The following is a 19,127-nucleotide window of genomic DNA, read 5'->3' as shown; positions in this document are numbered from 1 at the left end:
ACTCCAGTGGATGCTGAGGATGGTGCGAAGGCAGCGCTGATGAAAGCGCTCAAGGAGTCGCAGGTGATGACGGTATAAAACCCACGATTCGGAGCCATAGATGAGGGTTGTCATCACAACCGCTTTGTAAACATTGATCTTTGTGCCTTTTTTCAGATGCTTGTTGCTCCACACTCTTTTGTGCAGTCGGCCAAATGCACGGTTTGCCTTTGCCAGCCTGTTGTCAATCTCCTTGTCGATCTTGGCATCTGAGGAGATGATGCACCCCAGGTAGCTGAACTGCTGGACTGTCTTCAGAACTGATTCACCCACAGTGATGCAGGGAGGGTGATAATCTTCCTGGGGTGCAGGCTGGTGGAGAACTTCTGTCTTCTTCAGACTAACTTCTAGGCCGAATAGCTTGGCAGCCTCTGCAAAGCAGGACGTCATATGCTGCAGAGCTGATACCGAGTGGGAGACGAGTGCAGCATCATCAGCAAACAGTAGCTCTCGGATGAGTTTTTCCATTGTCTTGGAGTGTGCCTTTAGTCGCCTCAGGTTGAACAGGCTGCCATCGGTGCGATAGCGGATGTAGACACCATCGTCCTCATCTAGATCTACTGCGGCTCTTTGAAGCATCATGCTAAAGAAGATCGTAAAGAGAGTTGGCGCGAGAACGCAGCCTTGCTTTACACCTGTGCCTATTGGGAAGGGCTCCGAGAGGTCGTTGCAGTGTCTGACTTGGCCTCGCTGGTCTTCGTGTAGCTGGATGATCATGCTGAGGAACCTTGGGGGACATCCTAAACGTTCCAAGATTTGCCACAGGCCTTTCCTGCTAACGGTATCGAAAGCTTTGGTAAGGTCGACAAAAGTCACATACAGACCCTTGTTCTGTTCCCTGCATTTCTCTTGGAGCTGCCTGAGAACAAATACCATGTCGGTGGTGCTCCTGTTAGCTCTGAAGCCGCACTGGCTCTCTGGGAGGAGTTCTTCTGCAATGGTGGGCACCAGTCTGTTCAGGAGTATTCTGGCAAGGATTTTGCCTGCGATGGAGAGCAGGGTTATCCCCCGGTAGTTGGAGCAGTCTGACTTTTCCCCTTTGTTCTTGTATAGGGTGATGATGATTGCATCGCGAAAGTCCTGTGGTAATTTGCCTTGTTCCCAGCAGGTGACATATATGAGCCTGCAATTCCATCCAAATTAATAAATCTTTTAAAAATTGCTCAATTAGAAAAAGTAATCAGAAAAAAACCCAAGTAGAATGTGACATGCCTGGCTGGCAGTAAATGAACTCATTGTGGGACACTAGCCTCTATTTTAGTGAAGTTTATCACAACCCATATAAATTGCTGGATAAAGACCTCATTTCAGCAGTCCTGCCCCGCCCCCCCAAAATTATTGGATGCTTCAGAAATTATTCCAGTGGGAAAGTGATGCTGCAGCTGAGAGGACCCATGGGATCATAACATCCTCTTCACAGTCCTTTCCTGAAAAAAAGTGCTCATGGATTTTCAGTTCTAAAGCTTTCTCCCCCTCCATTCCTCCACAAAACTATGTCAGTAGTAGAAATACCAGTGAGCAAAGATAGCTGCAAATTCAGCTATACAAGTGCTATACCACTCATTATTTCTTGTTGCATCAAATGAGTAGTAAGGAAACCACTACTTTTGCCACTGTAAATTACACACTGCGATAGAATGCCTTTTGCATCTGTCCAGACAACAGAATGGCAAGGCAGTCGTGTTTCCTGTTCCTCTCCATTCCTCAGCTGCCCTGCATCCACTGTTAGTTTTCACTTCTCTGCCTTCTACCTGTAGACCCCAAACCTTGTCAATGTGTTTTCTAAAATGACAAAAAAAACCCTCAAAAAACAAAAACATATCCATTTGTGACAGTACCAGTAAGTAGGTGAAACAGGAAGCATGTGGCACCTGGAAGTAAAGATCCTGTTTCCTCTACTTCTCTAGTATCTGAAGCTGCTGTTAATAAATGACCACCATTTTTTAAAGCCGGCATAAGAAACGGAAATGTTCATTAAGCCCATCTAACTCTTTTTGAATGCTGGCAATTCTAAACTATTTGAACAATTAGAAACAGGAGTTAAGAAATGCCTTCTTTTTACCCTAGGTTTATTAGCAATAGAATAAGTAACAGGCATTCTCACATTGACATGTTACTGTTTTATGGTTTCCCACACTAATGCAACCCAGATCAAAGGTTTTCTGAATTTGTTAATTTTACTATTCTATTGGTTTTTAACTTTGTACCACTTGGCATTCCAAACCTCACCAGCTATATGTGACTCTGCTTACTGTACCTCATTCCTTGTCTGAAGTGTGCATGCACACAAAAGCTTACGTTCTGAATATAACTTTAATGCCAGTAGCTCAAAGTAGATTTTTTGCTCCCAAGACTCTGCAGCTTAGAGAAAACATTGGTTATCATCAGTGTTCCCTCTAAGCTGAGTTAACGTGAGTTAGCTCAGGTTTTTTAGCCTCTGCCTCACACATTTTTCTTAGCTCAGGAAAAATGGCCCCAGTGCAAACTAATTTATGTAGTGGCTCACTTTAATGCCAGTAGCTCACAAAGTAGAATTTTTGCTCACAAGACTCCACAGCTTAGACAGAGTATTGCTTATGATTTGCTCAAGCTTGAAAATGCAAGAGTTTGCTGTTCGGGTTAGTTTTGTCACCTCAGATAGTCTTTACATGGTGAAAGAGTCTACAACTTCCCTCGGATCCCATATATAATATAGTATGAAACAGGTCCTGGGCATGAAGGCCTGTATGTGCAAGCCTGGCTAGCATGACATTAGGAAGCCATAATAGGTATCTGCCAGTGGTGGCTCCATCAAGATCAGTAACAAATGCTAGCCCCTCCACTTCACACCTAACGTAGAAGGCAGCTATCCAGGAAAGAATGTGAACCGTGTCAGAGTTCAGATGATACATCTTAAGACTAGTATCTCAGCAAAACAGCTGTTTAAAAGTATTAAAAACTTGTAGAACTTTTTACCAATAAAGCCTTATGCAATGCTAGCATATACAAGTTGTTAAATGAACTCAAGTGATCTGTAAGTTTCCAAAAAAATCTGATCTAAAACATTTTAGAAATTGCTGGAACTAATTCAAGCTGGATGGCAGAACTCCACCTCTAAACATAAAAGCATGTTGCCACTAGAGATGTGAAGATGGGGGGGAGTGCCCCCCCAATTTTCCCAACGGAAAATTGGAAATTTGTTTGGGGGGGGGAGAAGTTTACAGGAAAAATTCCTATGAAATATTTTTAGAATGAGTGAAATGCTTTTAGACAAGGTGGGCAGGCTGTAGCCAGACACCTCTTAAATCCAAGATGCCATTCTGCACCTAGGATACCTAATCTTCACAAGGGGAGCATGAAGGACTTCATTGCTTCTCAACAGTGGCATGTCTTCTATTGTCCTTCTGACCTGATGTGGCTGGCCTTTTCATCTCTCCCTCAAACCATTGTGACATTTACCCACTAACAAGATAAAAGATTATTGCAGTAGGGAGAAAGCAAGAAGGTGGGCAGAAATTATACAAATGTCTTGGAGGAAAACTGAAAGTTATCATTGAGAGCGCTCTAACCAGGAAGCAAAAGTGAAAGTACATGTACTAAGATATCATAGGGTGCATCAGCTTGCAGTTTCCTCTTAAGTATTGGGTATACTTAAGGTACTGATAACTTTTAAATTCCATATTTCAAATACTGCAATTTTATATACTAAGTAATTTAACATATATTTTTGTTGTTAAAAGTTGTTTCAGAAGATGGTAAGTATTGAATGTTTGACTCCATTCTTCAAAATTTCCAGAAATGTCACAAATCTAGCTGCCAGTTATTCTCAGCCTATCTACAAGAATGTGATTTTACAAATTTTTGAGGGGAAAAAAATCTCCTCAAAGAACTGATTTCTAGCTGCACTGCCCACTGAAGAATTCTTTTGCCTTCCACTTCAAGTACTGGCAAGACATTTCCATTGCTCACTTGCCATAGAAATAGGAAAGTTAACTTTTGAGCTGTCATATTTAATGAAAATCTTAGAATAATGCTTACAGATCTCCTCAAAAGGAAGTATGTTGTGCTGTTCTTGGGTCAGTGTGATTGTTACTTTTTACTGTGACATTTTCTTTTAAAAGATTAATACAGTTTTTGTAAAAAATATATATTTGCTTGAAACATACTTAAATGTAGACAAAAAAGATTTACGTGAATTCATTTAACTAAATATATAAAACCTCTGTAATTATTACTTTATTAGTATCAACCAGGAAATCAGGTGTTCAGAATTCTCCTGAGGTTATACATAAACCAATGCAAATTGAAGTAAGAATCTTAAAAGTCAAAATTGTATAACAAAACAATACTCCATCAAAAAAGTGTGTAAAATTACAAGAATGCTATCTTTAAACACTGGCACTTGAGAACCATAATTTCATAACTAAAGAATTGTCAATTAATCCCCATATTAGTCTGCAGGTAAACATGGAAGAGTTAGAATTGCCAGCAACTTTTACCAAATATGAAAAAATCTTTTAACTTTGGTTTACAGAGCAACCTATGTTTCATCAAATCAGAGATCACTGGAATACCATGTTGCATCTCACATCTAAATGGAAAGGAGGGAGTTTCTTTCCATACACCTATTTTTAACTTACAAAATGAGCCAATATCCAGAATGTGCTATAAGCTAACAGAAAAAAAAAATCTCATTTTAGTTTGTGACACTAAAGTTTGAAAATGGGCTAAAACAAGTATGGCTAGGAAAACATGAATTTTTACAGCTCAAACAATGGTACCAAATATAGAAAATGTTAGCAAAGTAAAATCCTTTCCTATCCAACATTTATAGCATAACATTCTCCTGGTAGTAAGCCCACAACTTATCACTTGACATGGCATCCTAAAAGGATTACACTAATTTAGTATTTAACATTACCTGCTTTGGGTACACCCAGCTCTGTGTTCAAGTATTTGCAGATATAACTCTCATTTTTAGCCAATGAAGTCATATATGCAAATTCCTCACAGATCAAAATCAGAATATAATCTCTTTCTTATAGGTCCTCCAAGGACACTGACTTGAACTTATTTATCCCCTGAAGGTACTTCATGCCACAGAATTGGATTTTATGCCTATTATCCCTCAAAGACTGGTAAATTTACACAACTCAGTAGAATATTGTACACAGCAAAAGCTGAGCAAATACAGACTGGCTAAAAACAAGTGTATTTTTTAAGTGGCCTGTTACAGTTAAAAAAAAACTGCTTTGCACATATGCCTGTACATATTTCCTACCCTATCATGATTATGTAGGGTATGCAGAACAAAGTTCTTATATCAGCTACTTATACAAAGAGACAAAACTGTAACTCTGACGTGATCCCAAAAGGGTATAACAAAGGACAAGTCTCCAAGGAAAAAAAATGAGGGAGGAAATAATGACTTTACAAGGGCACCTATTAAAAGGACAACAATACTAATAAAAAACTGCATTTACTTGAAAGCAATCAGAACGTCAACAGCTACAACTTTTTTTTTGTTTTGCAATTACAGAGTGGTATTTAGAGAACAGAACAGCTATTATTTTTATGATGCAGAGACAACTGAAGATGAAGAACTACACCCCCATGGTATAACTAATTTGTGCTGTGCACCAACAAGAAACCTGCGTTAAACTTCCATGCCAATTTACAACCCCCATACTGTACTAGGCAAGGTTAGTGGCCACTGAGATACCACTTAAAGGATAGGGATACCTAGAGACACGTTTGGTAGTGTGTTGACTATACAAAAGAAAATAAAAAAGATAAGGAAAAGGGAAACTGGAAAGAAAAGAGACACTGTACAGTTTAAAAACAAATCTTACACAGCCTTATGTTTCATTTTTTTTTCTTTAAAAGGAGTGAATTGTGTACAGGGGGGTTATATGCTTTTATAGACAAGAAAATCTGCTTTAGGAGGTTTATTCGTCATCCTCTTCTTCTTCCTCCTCCTCCTCCTCTTCTTCTTCATCCTCTTCCTCCTCCTCTTCATCGTCCTCATCCTCATCTTCCTCTTCCTTCTTTTTCTTGCTCTTCTCAGGCTTAGGAGCTATCTTTTTTGCTGCATCAGGTTTTCCTTTAGCCCGGTAGGCAGCAATATCCTTGGGAAAGGAGGAGTGAGAGGATTGTTACACCTATGTGCTTGACTTACGAATTTCCAGTGTAAAGGATACATATCCACACCCTCCACAGAAATGTATGCAACTCCAAACTGACAGTTATCATTCAAAATTTTCATATTTAGTAGCATAACAGTATGTTAATATAGAAAAAGAAACACATAATGCTTATTAAAAGAAGTTTCAGGCTTCAATTAAAGAGGAGACAGTGCCACCTTTAGCTCGCAGTAAGTATATCTTTGACTTTTACAGAATATATATATCAAACTTAACTACAAGACAAACAGAACTAGAATTGCTGTTAGCACTAAGACAAATTCCAAATATGACATATTTTAACATTTAATAGCATTTAATGGGATATCTTGAATATACAGGCTTCCAAAAACACCTGGGTGGTACATTTAATTAAAAAAGCTTTTCTTTTTTTAAAAAAAACTTTAGGCAATACAAAAGGGGGCGTGGCATGTGAAACGAAATTGACAGCAAACTAATATTCCAAACCTGTGCTCCATTCTTTTTGCTTGAGTTACCAATATGACACAAATACTTGGAACAGCAAAAATGCTATTTACAGTTTACCTTTTCATACTTCTCCTTCAGTTTAGCAGCCTTCTTTTCATAGGGTTGCTTATCATCTCCAGAAGTATTATTCCACATTTCCCCAAGTTTCTTTGCAACATCTCCAATAGAAAGACCAGGATGTTCTCCTTTGATTTTTGGACGAAACTCAGAGCAGAACAAGAAAAACGCTGAACTGAAGAGAACATAAGTATTAATACAAAGATTAAAGCCACTGAGCTGCTAGCAGAAGGGTAAGAAAGTTTTAGTATTACATAAAGAACACTAACAAAAAACATTAATACAAATACAGTGGAACAAAATGCACTTGCTGACCAATAGTGCAATATGTGATAACCAGAAGGGTTATGCCAATAAAGGTTGCCTTTAAAGAAAAAGATAACTAGAAAAAAATACTCACGGAGGCCTCTTTGGTGCATTTGGGTCCTTGAACTTCTTTTTTGACTCTCCTTTAGGTGGTATATAATTTTTCATTTCTTTTTCATAACGAACCTTGTCAACTTTTGCCATATCTTCAAATTTTCCCTTCTCTTTAGCAGACATAGTCTATAAGAACAATTCCATATGAATACCCAAGTCAAAATTACTCAATTCCACTATGGCATTTTAGAACTTATCAATGAAAAAACATTGGGTCCTAACAAATTGCTGCTTGTAAATTCGCACTTATTTGGCTATTCACTACACTAGTATTAAAAACAAACTCAAACTGCTTACCTTCCACCTTTCTGAACACTTCTTTGAGAACTCTGAAAAATTCACAGAAGCATCTGGATGTTTCTTCTTGTGCTCTTCTCGGCAAGTTTGCACAAAGAAGGCATATGAGGACATTTTACCTCTCGGCTTTTTAGGATCCCCTTTTCCCATACTGATACCTGAAAGAAAGCAAAGGCTGTGGGTTTTATCCGAGTTTTTTGTTTCTATATTGTAAGGCACTGTATCACAAAAAATAGTTCAAACCAACAATCTAAGCTCTATTTTCTTGGACAGCTATCTAAGCAAACAAAACTCAAACATACCACTGATTGTAAATCCCTGCAAGTATGGGTCTTTAGCAAGTTATTTCATAACCACTGTGGAGGACCTTGCGCCAGAAGGTGAAATTGGAAAGTTAGCTTCTGATAATTTGCTATCAAGGGACTGGGCTCATGCAAAGACTATGTTCTCCTACTGGTGGATCCTTTCACCATTACTAGGTCTTGGATCCACCCAAGGTTATTAACATTTTGCAATGAACTTGAATGTAATTAGATAAGAGGCTACTCTTCTCGCAGTCCCATTTTCAGGGATTTGGTTTAAGTTATGCTGGTATTAGCTCCTGAAGAAATAGTTTATCTTTCTTCAAATGCCAAGTCCTGTGCACGTTTAATCCTATGTTCAGTGCAACTTCCACAAAACTGACACTAGACTGGAGCCAGTATGCTACAATTACTATTTCTAGTAAGAAAGATGCTAAAACATGAAAATCGTTTCCCCTCCTTTAACTGCTGCAAAAATCACATTCTCCCCAGTTTATAATATCAGCACACACTAAAAAAAAATCATTCTGCATAGCAGCAGCTCACACAGAGATCTCCATGCATAAATCTGAACAGATGGTGGGCACAGTCAGCTTTAACAGCACCAATCACCTATTTGGCAATGAAAGGGAATGGATTCATGGCCTCCCCCAGCAACTGGTGCTGTCAGTGCTGACACACCAAGCATCTGCTAGAGGAATGCACACACCAACCCAATGAGGCAAAGATCACTGTGCATGCCCCCCCAGGTACTGGATCTGTGGTAATACCTATTCTTATGCCTGGAGTCCAGTATCACACATAGAAGCAAGTTGTCCTTGTGCATAACTACAAATACCACCATAAGGAGCACTATAACTCTTTAGTTTTACTTATATGGACATATAGATTTACTTATATGAACATCCTACTTCATTATTTGACAACACACAATAGTTACGTTTCTAAGGTGTCACAGTAGTTTTAGTCCCTGCATAAAGGCAGGTTGATCAGCATCATTCTTTTAGAACATTCGTTTTTTTGCTGTAACTCTTGTGAAAAATCTGTTGCAAGCTCAGATTCCAAAATACTCATGGAAGGGATGGAAGAGGGAACATGACAACTCAAGGGTATTCTGCTGTCTGAGTACACAATGAACGTGCTTATACAACCAGTTGCTAAGTACCAATTTAAAACAAACTGGTGAAAAGAGGGTGTTATGTGAACCGGTTACAGGACAAAAAACTCCACAGAAAAGGCCATGTAAATCAGGCCCAAAGTGGCTGTTCTTCAAATTAAAAATACTCCACTGGTATAGTTCAAAAGGCCTAAAACTTGCATAGTCAAACTTGCACAAAGATTCTATTTCTTAGGAAGATTAAAAGTTGAGAGGATTCATGACTGTCGAAGAGATTTTATTTATTTATTTGATTTATATCCCACCCTCCCCACCAAAACAGGCTCACGACGTAAAATCCCACAATTAGATTAATAAGTATTAAAATTACACATTCAGTAATAACATAGATATGCAATGATTAAAACAGTTCATCTACTAAAGGTTACACAACTTGACTAAGGAAATGTGCACAGTTCTAGCTAGTATTGCCACAGAATGCAGAATTTCCTATCGAGTTTGGCATGTGGACAGAAAAAGATTTGTGCTCTCTGACTAAACATGTCCGGTCTAAAGTTTCGCTCAAGTAAACAAGCCTTAAAGCTCTAAGAGCTACTCATGCTTGCAGTGAAGCCGAGGCCAGGGAAGGGGCTGCCACCCAGAGTTGTAAGGATGCTTGGTTGGCTTGATAATGGAAAGGGGATAAATTAAGGGTTTACTTTTTATACCATACCTATCTTAGATCTTTTATTTGTAGAAGCATTCAACTTATCCCAGCCATTACATAATTATTTTTACATTACAAGGTAATATACAACTTGAGCTTTTTTCAAAAGTCAAGTAATTCAATTTATTTTTTAAAAATTAATCTTTTTATTGTATGTTTGAGCAGATTTTTTTAAAAAAAGGTTTAAATGGGAAACTGATTTTAAAAAAAAGTCGTTATGTATAAACTAATGCAAAACATGTTCTAAGTCACTTTTCTAGCTGCTTGAGAAAAAATAAAGTCTTTCAACATATCATATGCCTGCCAAGAGATTACTGATTATCATGAATTAGGTCGGCGCAAGAGACCTCCGGCTGCAAAGGCAGTTTTGAAACGCTGAGCCTACAAGGACAAGCGTTCTTAACTGTAAAACTAACTACATCTAGAGCCCTATAGAGTTTGGCTCTTTCTCTGCCTGGTTGTGTATTTCATACAATTTTCCCCCCACGGATTGGGGGGGACGGAGGAGAGAAGGAATCACAATGGCGCAGGCTTCTGTGAAAGGTCACCACCGACAGCAGCGATTCTCCTTCCATTTTGTGCAAACGCCTTGCTGATGAGAGAAAGTCCCCTTGAAATGCGTGTCGCGACCGCTCCGCTGCGGCGGAAAGGCCGCTTCTTCCGCGGGTGCGCGGTACTCGGAGTCCACTGTTGGCGAAGCCGCTGGTACAGCCATGGCAATAGCGCTCCCCTTTGCATTGGGCTCAGTAGGCAGCGAGACCGCTTCTCGGAATGGCCGCTTCTCATACAGAATATGGCTCCTTCCTTCCTTCCCTTTGTGTGTGTGTGTGTGTGTGGCGGTGCGCTCTGTACTCTGGCGCACAGACTCAGCCATTACAGGCAATTGGAAAGGAGGGGGGGGGGGGCGGAAGAGGTGAAAAGCGTCTCGTTTCCACTTGAAGGCCCCCTTCAAAAAGAGGGGGGGGGGGCCTTCTCAGACACACACACAAAAATGCACATTTTTTCCTTTCTAGTCTCTCGGCCGGCCGCTCTGCTGGGCCTTTAAACGGTCGCCGCAGCCCTTCCTCGCCCAGGCAGAAAAGGCGCCTTGAAAAAAGTTCCCCTGAACTGCGCCCCCGCCCGTCGGTCCGCGCCTCCCCCTGCCTGCGCTCCAGCCAGTCTCTTCTCGCCTTGTTTTCTCTTCTACACACGGCTCTGAGTCAGCCATGTTACAGCGAGCGCAGCTCCCCGAGGTGATTTATCGCCCCGAGGCCAACAACGCCCTGAGACTCCCCGCTAATTCAGCAGCCTTCGCTACGTCTCTCTCCCCACCGTCTCCACCACCACGAGACCCTCCCCGGCCCGTTCCCCTCCTCCCACCCCCCTCAGCCGAGCCACAGCGGCGTGCCCGGAAAAGTCCGCCTCTCGCTCTCTGCAATGGCCAAGGCAAGATGTAAGCAGCTTATTAACACGCTCAGCCCGATTCCTTCTCACCCCCACAACGCACACCCAGGTCTCGCCAGGCCGAACCGGATCAGCACTCCCTTTCATTCCCATCTACAGAACCAATCCGGATCAGGGCTGCACCTCTATCTTCGAGCTCAAAGGGAGGGGGCTTTCCCGGCATCGGAGGGTCTTTCTTCGCCCACTTCTCCAAAGTCACCGGGGTTTTTCCCTCGTCTTAAAAAAAAACAACCCACTAGTATATTCTTTCCGGTCGCTGAGGAAAGTGTATGATTCGGACCCAGCCTTTGTGTACCTATGCGGGGCAAATCCTGCCCCTTCGCACCCCAATCCATGCCGCCGCCCCCCCCCCCCCCGAGCTTTCAGGGTTGGCCTCATAAGTCAGCTCGGGCAGACAACCCTCACGGGATACTCACCTCGTGTCCCACTCCCGCACACTCAGAATCTTTCGCTCACGCGCCACAAAACGCACTCAACACCGGCCACCAAAGCTGCCTGGATCTCGTATGTAGTCCAATGCACTGCAATGGCTGTGAGCGGGATCGATACGCAGCCTCCTCACTCTCTCAGCGCTGGTAACATTACTCTCAACACCGCCCTCTCCCTATTGGCTACCGCCAAGCCAGGAGCTCTGATGATTGGAAGAGAGCCTTCCATTGTCCTTACCAGAGCAGGCTATGGATTGGACGTGACGGGAAACACGTCACTAGGGATTGAAAGGGCGCGCAAATATAAAACTGACTGAAAATGAGATGGCTGAGGCGGGATGTACAGCTCTGAGGCTGAAACTAGTGCTGTACTGCTGTGTATGAAGAGAGCCGGCTCATAGGCAATCATATAACTCAACACAGCCTAAAGGACGCTGACTGCCTTAACTACGCAGCCGTTCCTAGTGTCAAATAAGCATGCCCGTAACCTTTCTAAAGGGCTCCAAAACCACACCAGCACGGACCTAGTCTCCGCTCTTGAAGGCAGTATACATAATAAGTAATTACTTAAAGTAACTTTATCTACTCTAACTGTACTTAAGTCACTGAATGATCTGAAATGCACACTAATTAAACACCTTTAATAGCACAGATCAGCAAGTAAATTTTAGCACAATCCTTAATCCCGTTTTCTGTATGAATAAACTGAGGTGCATGGAAATCTTATACACTCATACAGGAAGGCTTCTCATATAGATTAAATCGACCCTGTTACTGTCCCCACTTGGTTTTAATGCTTTTTGTACACTGCTTTTAACAATATCCCTCAACAAAGTAAACTATAAGCATAATATAATGTACATAAAACAGAATCTAGTATTCCTTATTTTACAAGTTTTTAATAATCTCTCACAATTGCTGATCCAGTACGGAAATAAGAACTGGTGGCAGTATATTCATGGCCCCAACAGGGTCGCCAGGTCCCACCCTAGCTACCAGCAGGGGATTTGGGGGGGGAGGGCGGGGTTCAGGGTTGCTGGATCCAAACTGGAAACTCCTGGAAATCTGAGGATGGAGCCTGAGGAGGGCAGGGACCACAGTGCAGTGCAATGCCATAGACCCTCCAAAGCATCCATTTTCTCCAGAACTGATCTCTAGTCTGGACATAAACTGAAATTCCTGGTAATCCCCAGGTCCCACCTGGAGGCTGGCATACTTAGCCCATGATCAATTTCTATTATATTTTAGGCCAATATTTACAGATTAATTTATTTCTGTATATACCTGCTGCTACCACTGTAGCATTGTAGTCACAGGACTGCTAGTCTCTTTCCAGATATTCCAAGTTCTGGAATATCTAAAAAACAAATAAACCAGATTTATGCCCTTGCTCTTTATAGAAATAAGAGGAAGTGTACAGATACTATTCTACCCAATTGCTCAGTAACAAGTAAACCTCCCATGGTCCATTGCTCTGTTAAGTTAATGCAAAGGCACCAGGCATTTATTTTGTAACTTTAAAAACATATTTAGACAACACCTTTAGTTTTTCTTTTTCAATTATTTATGATGGACTCTGAGCAGACCCCATTAAATAAATTTCAGCAGCCACATGGACATAATTTGAGCACTGGCTGACAAAATCCAGTGATAAAGCTTACCTAGTCAGGATACCAGACTAAAATTGTATTTTTTACACAATGAGACAAACACTGATTTATTCAGAATTAACACTATTCATTACAATACAGATAGCATTGGAACCATTTCTCCACTGAATGTTCCTATAATATTTTATACCTTAATACTGCTTTCTTCTACAGAGACCTTCTCAGTGCACATCCTCAAGCCATTAGCTGCCTGGATAAGTGCATCTTTCTCACACTTGACACACACAATGCTGAGAAAAGTGCAACTATACCACCAAACACTTCACAACCTCTGGCAGGAACTCTTAATATTGTTTGTAAAAGCATTTCTAAGAGCCTGTGTTTATGTTCTATGGAGAGACAGAATACTGTCAAAACAGAATGCTCGTTAGGGTGACCATCTGCTGTCTGATTATATAAATTCATTCTTACTTTAAACTGTAATCCTAAACACACTTACTCAGATGTACACTGCACTGTGCTCAATGTCTATCAAATAGCAGTAGGCACATTTACAAGTTTATAGAAAAAAGCTTTTAAAATCATCCTTTAAAAATTATTTGTTTTGCTGCAAAAGCAAGGTACTGTTGGGAAATTGGGGTTGCCAGTTAGCTAAATAATTCCTGGTCCTCCACAGCATGAGAACAGGTAGAGGTAGAGCAGGCCAAGGGTACTGGTGGTTTCCTAGTCATGAGCACCACTCACTGGGCAGCAGAATGGGTGGTATCTATGTGCATAGTGGATAGCTTCCTTCTGTACAGCTACACAGTGATAGAAAGAGCTAAGACATGTAGAGTTCTGTTCCTTTAAATCCCTACTTGCCACAGTCCATGGGCGGGGAGCTCCCTACAATGTGTTCAGATACTGTGTGGGGGGAGGGGCACAGGGGGAGAGACATGCTCTGGTGATGGCCAGAATGTTAAAAAACATAACTGTGATATATGGGCCGCTATACTTTAAAAAAATAAATCTACTTATGAATTTCACAAACATCATTATTTATTTTATTATTTATTTAGTTCCATTTATATCCTGCCCTTCCTGCCGAAGTGGGCTCAGGGCAGCTTACATGCTATGTGTATGCATGGGTATGAACATATAATAGGACATAAAAACCATAAAACAATTTGAAACACAGAAAATTAACATTGATGCTATGATCTTACATTCAGATTTATGTTCTCTATAGGCAGAGAACATGTTCTCTATAGAGCAGCTTGCAAGAGGTGGTCCAGATGTTTCCTGAGAACTGTAGTGGCCAGCAGTCCAGTTTGCAAATGCCTGGTGGACGAGTGCCATCTTACATGCCCTGTGGAACTGTATCTCTCGTAGGGTCCTAATTTCTTCCAGCAACTCATTCCACCAGCATGGGGCCACTACAGAGAGAGCCCTGGCTCTGGTTGTCATGAGCCTGGCCTCCTTAGGGCCGAGGATTGAGAGAAGATTTTGTGACCCAGACTGAAATGCTCTCCGGGGAACATGTGGGGAAAGGCGGTCCCTAAGATATGCAGATCCCTGGCCATATAGGGCCTTAAAGGTAAGGACCAACACCTTGAAACAAACCCGGTATGCAATAGGCAAACCAGTGTAATGCCTTCAGCCCAGGTTGAATATGCTCCTATAGAGAATTAACAAAAACTATAAAAATAATGACATAGAGAATTAACAATAACTATAAAAATAATTTTATATAAACATTTTCAACCAAGTTCATTCTTGTGTTGTAATACAGCATTTTCAAAAGAGTTCGTTCTTGAGTTATAATACAGGACAAGTACGGTAACTAGTTGTAAACTTTTTTCATGTTACAACTTCATCAGAAGTCTTAATATCTTCTTCTTGTTGGGCTGTGAGAAGGAGCAAGGCAGTATCTTTTAGTAAGCAAGTACAAAACCTTCTGTTTCATTACTGTCTAAATACTCTTCAAAGGTACAAGCACTGAGACTTTACAAAGGAACCACCCATTGTTGCAATTCACTTTTATATAAGGAGCAAGCCAATCATTTTTCTTTAGCAGCTTCCAAACCTTCTATTCAAGAGCTGGCACAACGGTCTCCAAAACAACAAGTACAGAGTCCTCATAAAGGAAAATATTTTGTATACTTTTTATATAAAGAGCACACCAGTCTTCATTTTTAAGCAGGAATGAAGCCTTTTCTTCTATTGCTGGCAAAAAAGCGGGGAAAGTAGCCCATATATCACAGTTATGTTTTTGTATTTAGTATGATATTCACACTGTGATCCCACTTAATTGATGGCCAGAATGTGCCTCCCACCCACACCCTATGCTACCGATCTGCTGTGTAGCAGAAGGGAATTTAAAGGACTAGTGCACATTCTGGGCCTTTAAATCCTTGCCTGTCACACAGCCAATCAGTTGCATAAGGGCAAAAAGCAAATGACCTGGGGCATGGGCACTCCCCAAAAACCAGTAACATCCATGGCTGGGCCTCAGAGTCCACTCCACCACTACCTACTCTTAAGGCAGCTGCAGCTGGCAGGCTTGTTAACTGAGTGTGCCAGGCAACAGTGGAAAACAGATTTTACTGTAACTTAGCTTCTAACTATTGTGCTTTCTTTTTGGTTATATTATGCAACTTCTCTCCGGAGATCCCTCAAAGGAGCCCCCTCCGGAACTCCCTTTCAGCCAAGGTAAGTCTCCTCAAAGTATCTGTGCATATCTTGGACAATTCTCTCGCTGAGAAAAGTAGGCAGAAGGCATTAGTTTGCCTTTTACTACCCCGAAGAGAAGTGCCAGCCTGCTCCCGTTAAGGAAAGCAGCTCAGCTCACCATTTTCCGATCCCGGAAGTCCTTCTTTTTGGTTATATTAACAAGCTGGAAGCACAGGCTGTGATGTGACTGCTTCTAAAGAAGCCTATCCTGGACCCAGGAGATGTCAATGATTATCAACTAGTATTCAACATTCTATTCTTGAGCAAGATGATTGAACAGGTGGTTGATGGACAACTCCAAACTTTCCTAAATGAAACAAATTGTTTAGATCCCTTCCAGTCTAGGTTTAGGCCTGATTATGTGACTGAAACAGCCATGGTTGCCCCAGTAGATGACTAGCCCCAAGAGATAGTGTGTGACTGTTGATTCTCCTTGACCTCTCAGCAGCTTTTAATACTACCAATCACAGTATCCTTCTGGACAGCCTGTCTGGGTTGGCAATGGGAAGCACTGTTCTTCAGTGGTTCTGATCCTATCTGGAGGTTAAATTTCAGAAGGTGGTGCTGGGGGACTGCTGCTCAGCCCCTTGGCCTTCAGCCTGTGGGCTCCTGCAACGTTCCATCTTGTCCCCTATGCTCTTTTAACATCTACATGAAATGGCTGGGTGAGGTCATCTGGAGATTGAGGCTGGGTTGTCATCAATATGCAGATGACACTCAGCTCTATCTTGTGCTTCCAGCTGATTCCAGATAAAAAGGAGAAACCCTAAACCAATACCTGGAGGCAGTTCTGGAGTTGGTGTGGGCCAACTAAACTGAAGCTTAATACCAATAAGCAGGGCTTTTTTTGTAGTAGGAACTCCTTGGGATATTAGGCTACACCCCCCTAATGTGGCCAGTCCTCCAAAAGCTTACAGTAGGCCCTGTAAGCTCTTGGAGGACAGAAAGGCAGGACATAAATTTTGTAAACAAACAACACATTTCAAAATTCTGTAAACTGCCAAAGCAGACACTTGTGCCACAAGTGTACAAGAGTTGTACAAGAGAGGTTTTCTTGTGAAGCAGCAATAATATGCCAGTTACCTAAAATTATTAGCAAATAATATGGTAATCATCCAAAATGTTGCATTTTTCAATCTCTGGCAAGCTATCACTACAGCTGTATGTTTTATAAACTCCCAAGGGCTGCAGCTAGTTCTTTGCTGGGTTCTCCTGAATGGAATAATGTACTAGAGATAGCCATTTGCACTGGAATTTTCTGTGCATAGGATTTATTGTAACCTGAAAATAAGTATATTTTAAATCTAATACCATTTTTTTTCTGAAACAGGATTTTTTTAAAAAAAATCTCTGAACTTTTAAGTTTTCATTAAATACTCACTACTCCTAAGGGCAATATGGACCTTCGTTCTCCCTTTCCCCATTTAGTCCATGAGAAAAACAGACCAAACCAATGCTCCCTCTAAACTGTGGAGTCTTGTGAGCAAAAATGCTTCTTTGTAAGCTACTGGCATTATAGTTGACAGCTACTGCATAAATTAGTTAGCTCTGAGACCATTTTTCCTAAGCTAAGACAAAAATGTGTGAGCTGGAGACTAAAAAACCTGTGAGCTAGCTCACACTAACTCAGCCTAGAGGGAACACGGAACCAAACCCTTTTGAGACCTAATGTGGGGTACCATTTCCACCATACCTTTTGTTAGTCAGGTATTTACTTCCTCCACTAATTACAATGCAGACTGACACTTTACACAGATTAAAGATTCATCTCTGCCCTTCTTCCTCAAACTCTAGGGTAACTTCTTATAATCATGGATAGAATCTACTGATCTTGCTTCACCCCTTCCCACTGCTAGTCTGTTGTAGAAAAGGAGGAGGAGTTGGGACATTCATCATATATACTCAAAACTCTGTTTTAAACATCCCTGAGTATTCTTCGGTGACCACGATCTGTATTGTATTACTACTTTGATAGGAAAAGCATAGTTATAGTCTTGAAGTCTATTTTGTGCATAACATGAATGTAAAGTTTGGTGTATGGTTTTGACCTGAGCTCATAACTGAGGCAAAATACGGTAATACTTAAGACTCTTTCAGTGACACTGGTTTCTCCCCACCTCTTAATTCTTCTAATGCCTCATCAGTTTGAGAAATAAACAGTTCAAATGGGATATTGTCTGCTTTAGTTTTTGTTCTCGTTCAATAGCTTTGGTAGATATGAGGCATGTATACCTTCCTAAAGCAACAGCTGCAGCCAGATGTCTAGCTGTATAATCTGACAGCAGCATAGCTGTATTTATTCACTGTTCAGAGAATTTTATCATTTCTAATTCTTTTAGGCAATTTTCTTCTAATCTGGAAGGATCATTCTCAAAGAAACTAATAGCTAACCATATAGCTTGACAATTAGTTATATCGTAAAGATCAGTGCTGATGAAAAGTACTTTCCTTTCTCATGAAATTCAATTTTCTTTCCTCTTCATCAACTGAGGCCAAATGTGCTATATTCCCTATCCTATAGGGCTTCTTTAACTAGTTGATGGATGCATAAATATTTTAAAAAGACATCATTTTGCATACTTGTATACATAGACTTGATTTTACACATGATGTGCAGAACTGAAGCAGGGTTCAGCCATGGACCCCCACTGAGACATGCAAAAGTCCTTGCATAACTGAAAAGGCTACTTACTAGTCCTGAAGATTCAGAGTTTAGAACTCTAAAGAATGGATCAGATTCCATTAATGCTCATTCTATTCCAGGGATTTTTCTAACCTAGGTAATTGTTCACTGTACCATTTTAAGTTTTCACTTGGGGATACGAGGTTAAGATCTCCTACTGAAGTATAACCTAGATGCAGTAGTACCTCTGATTTGAGTAACAGCAGCTAATTGCTTTCTAGTTCAGAACTTATGTTACCTCACAAGTGGGCCTGATTCTTACATTGGTAAAATCTTGCTCTTTTCGGAAGGTAAGCAGCCTCTAATGGATCTGGATGCAAGCTTACTCTCTCCTGATTCCTGTCAGAATGTCTGGCCAAGTTGGGCTGATGTCATGTAGCTACAGCAGGATCCACCCTTCCTACTCAGCACAGACACAATCCTAACCTTGCCCAGGACTGGCACAACATGGGGAGCTAGACTGAATAACAATCCCAACTGGCATCAGAATTCTATCTCCCAGTCACAGTGGGTGGGGGGAGACTGGGGCTATTTCTGCTTTCACCCCACTAGGTGGCCAGGCAGCAGAAGGCCAATCTGCTTCCCCTCCCATTTAAAGACCCATGTTGATCAGATGATTGGCAGGGGTCTATAAATGAGGGGTAGGTTAAGGTTGCAGCAGAG

At 41.1% G+C, this 19,127-nt stretch overlaps 1 protein-coding gene across 1 annotated transcript; it reads right to left on the bottom strand.

Moving 5' to 3' along the window:
• Window positions 1–4,232: 4,232 nt before the first annotated feature.
• Window positions 4,233–7,639, bottom strand: HMGB1 (high mobility group box 1). The gene is made up of 4 exons (XM_060234725.1): window positions 7,464–7,639; window positions 7,147–7,292; window positions 6,747–6,921; window positions 4,233–6,146 (listed from the first exon to the last, which is right to left on the bottom strand). Exons 1-4 carry the CDS (start codon window positions 7,611–7,613, stop codon window positions 5,967–5,969), a joined length of 651 nt encoding a protein of 216 aa, XP_060090708.1. The 5' UTR covers window positions 7,614–7,639; the 3' UTR covers window positions 4,233–5,966.
• Window positions 7,640–19,127: the final 11,488 nt, after the last annotated feature.

Source organism: Heteronotia binoei, chromosome 3 (genome assembly GCF_032191835.1).
Source record: "Heteronotia binoei isolate CCM8104 ecotype False Entrance Well chromosome 3, APGP_CSIRO_Hbin_v1, whole genome shotgun sequence".
NCBI lineage: Eukaryota > Metazoa > Chordata > Lepidosauria > Squamata > Gekkonidae > Heteronotia > Heteronotia binoei.
Note: the sequence above shows the minus strand (reverse complement) of the source record. Positions and strands in the feature narration are given on the sequence as shown.

Excerpts from the sequence above, each read along its gene's own strand:
- HMGB1 (XM_060234725.1), bottom strand. The coding sequence starts at position 7,613 with ATGGGAAAAGGGGATCCTAAAAAGCCGAGAGGTAAAATGTCCTCATAT. Across the intron at positions 6,922-7,146 it reads AATGCACCAAAGAGGCCTCC|TTCAGCGTTTTTCTTGTTCT; the intron begins GTGAGTATTTTT and ends TGTTCTCTTCAG. Across the intron at positions 6,147-6,746 it reads TGAAGGAGAAGTATGAAAAG|GATATTGCTGCCTACCGGGC; the intron begins GTAAACTGTAAA and ends TCCTTTCCCAAG.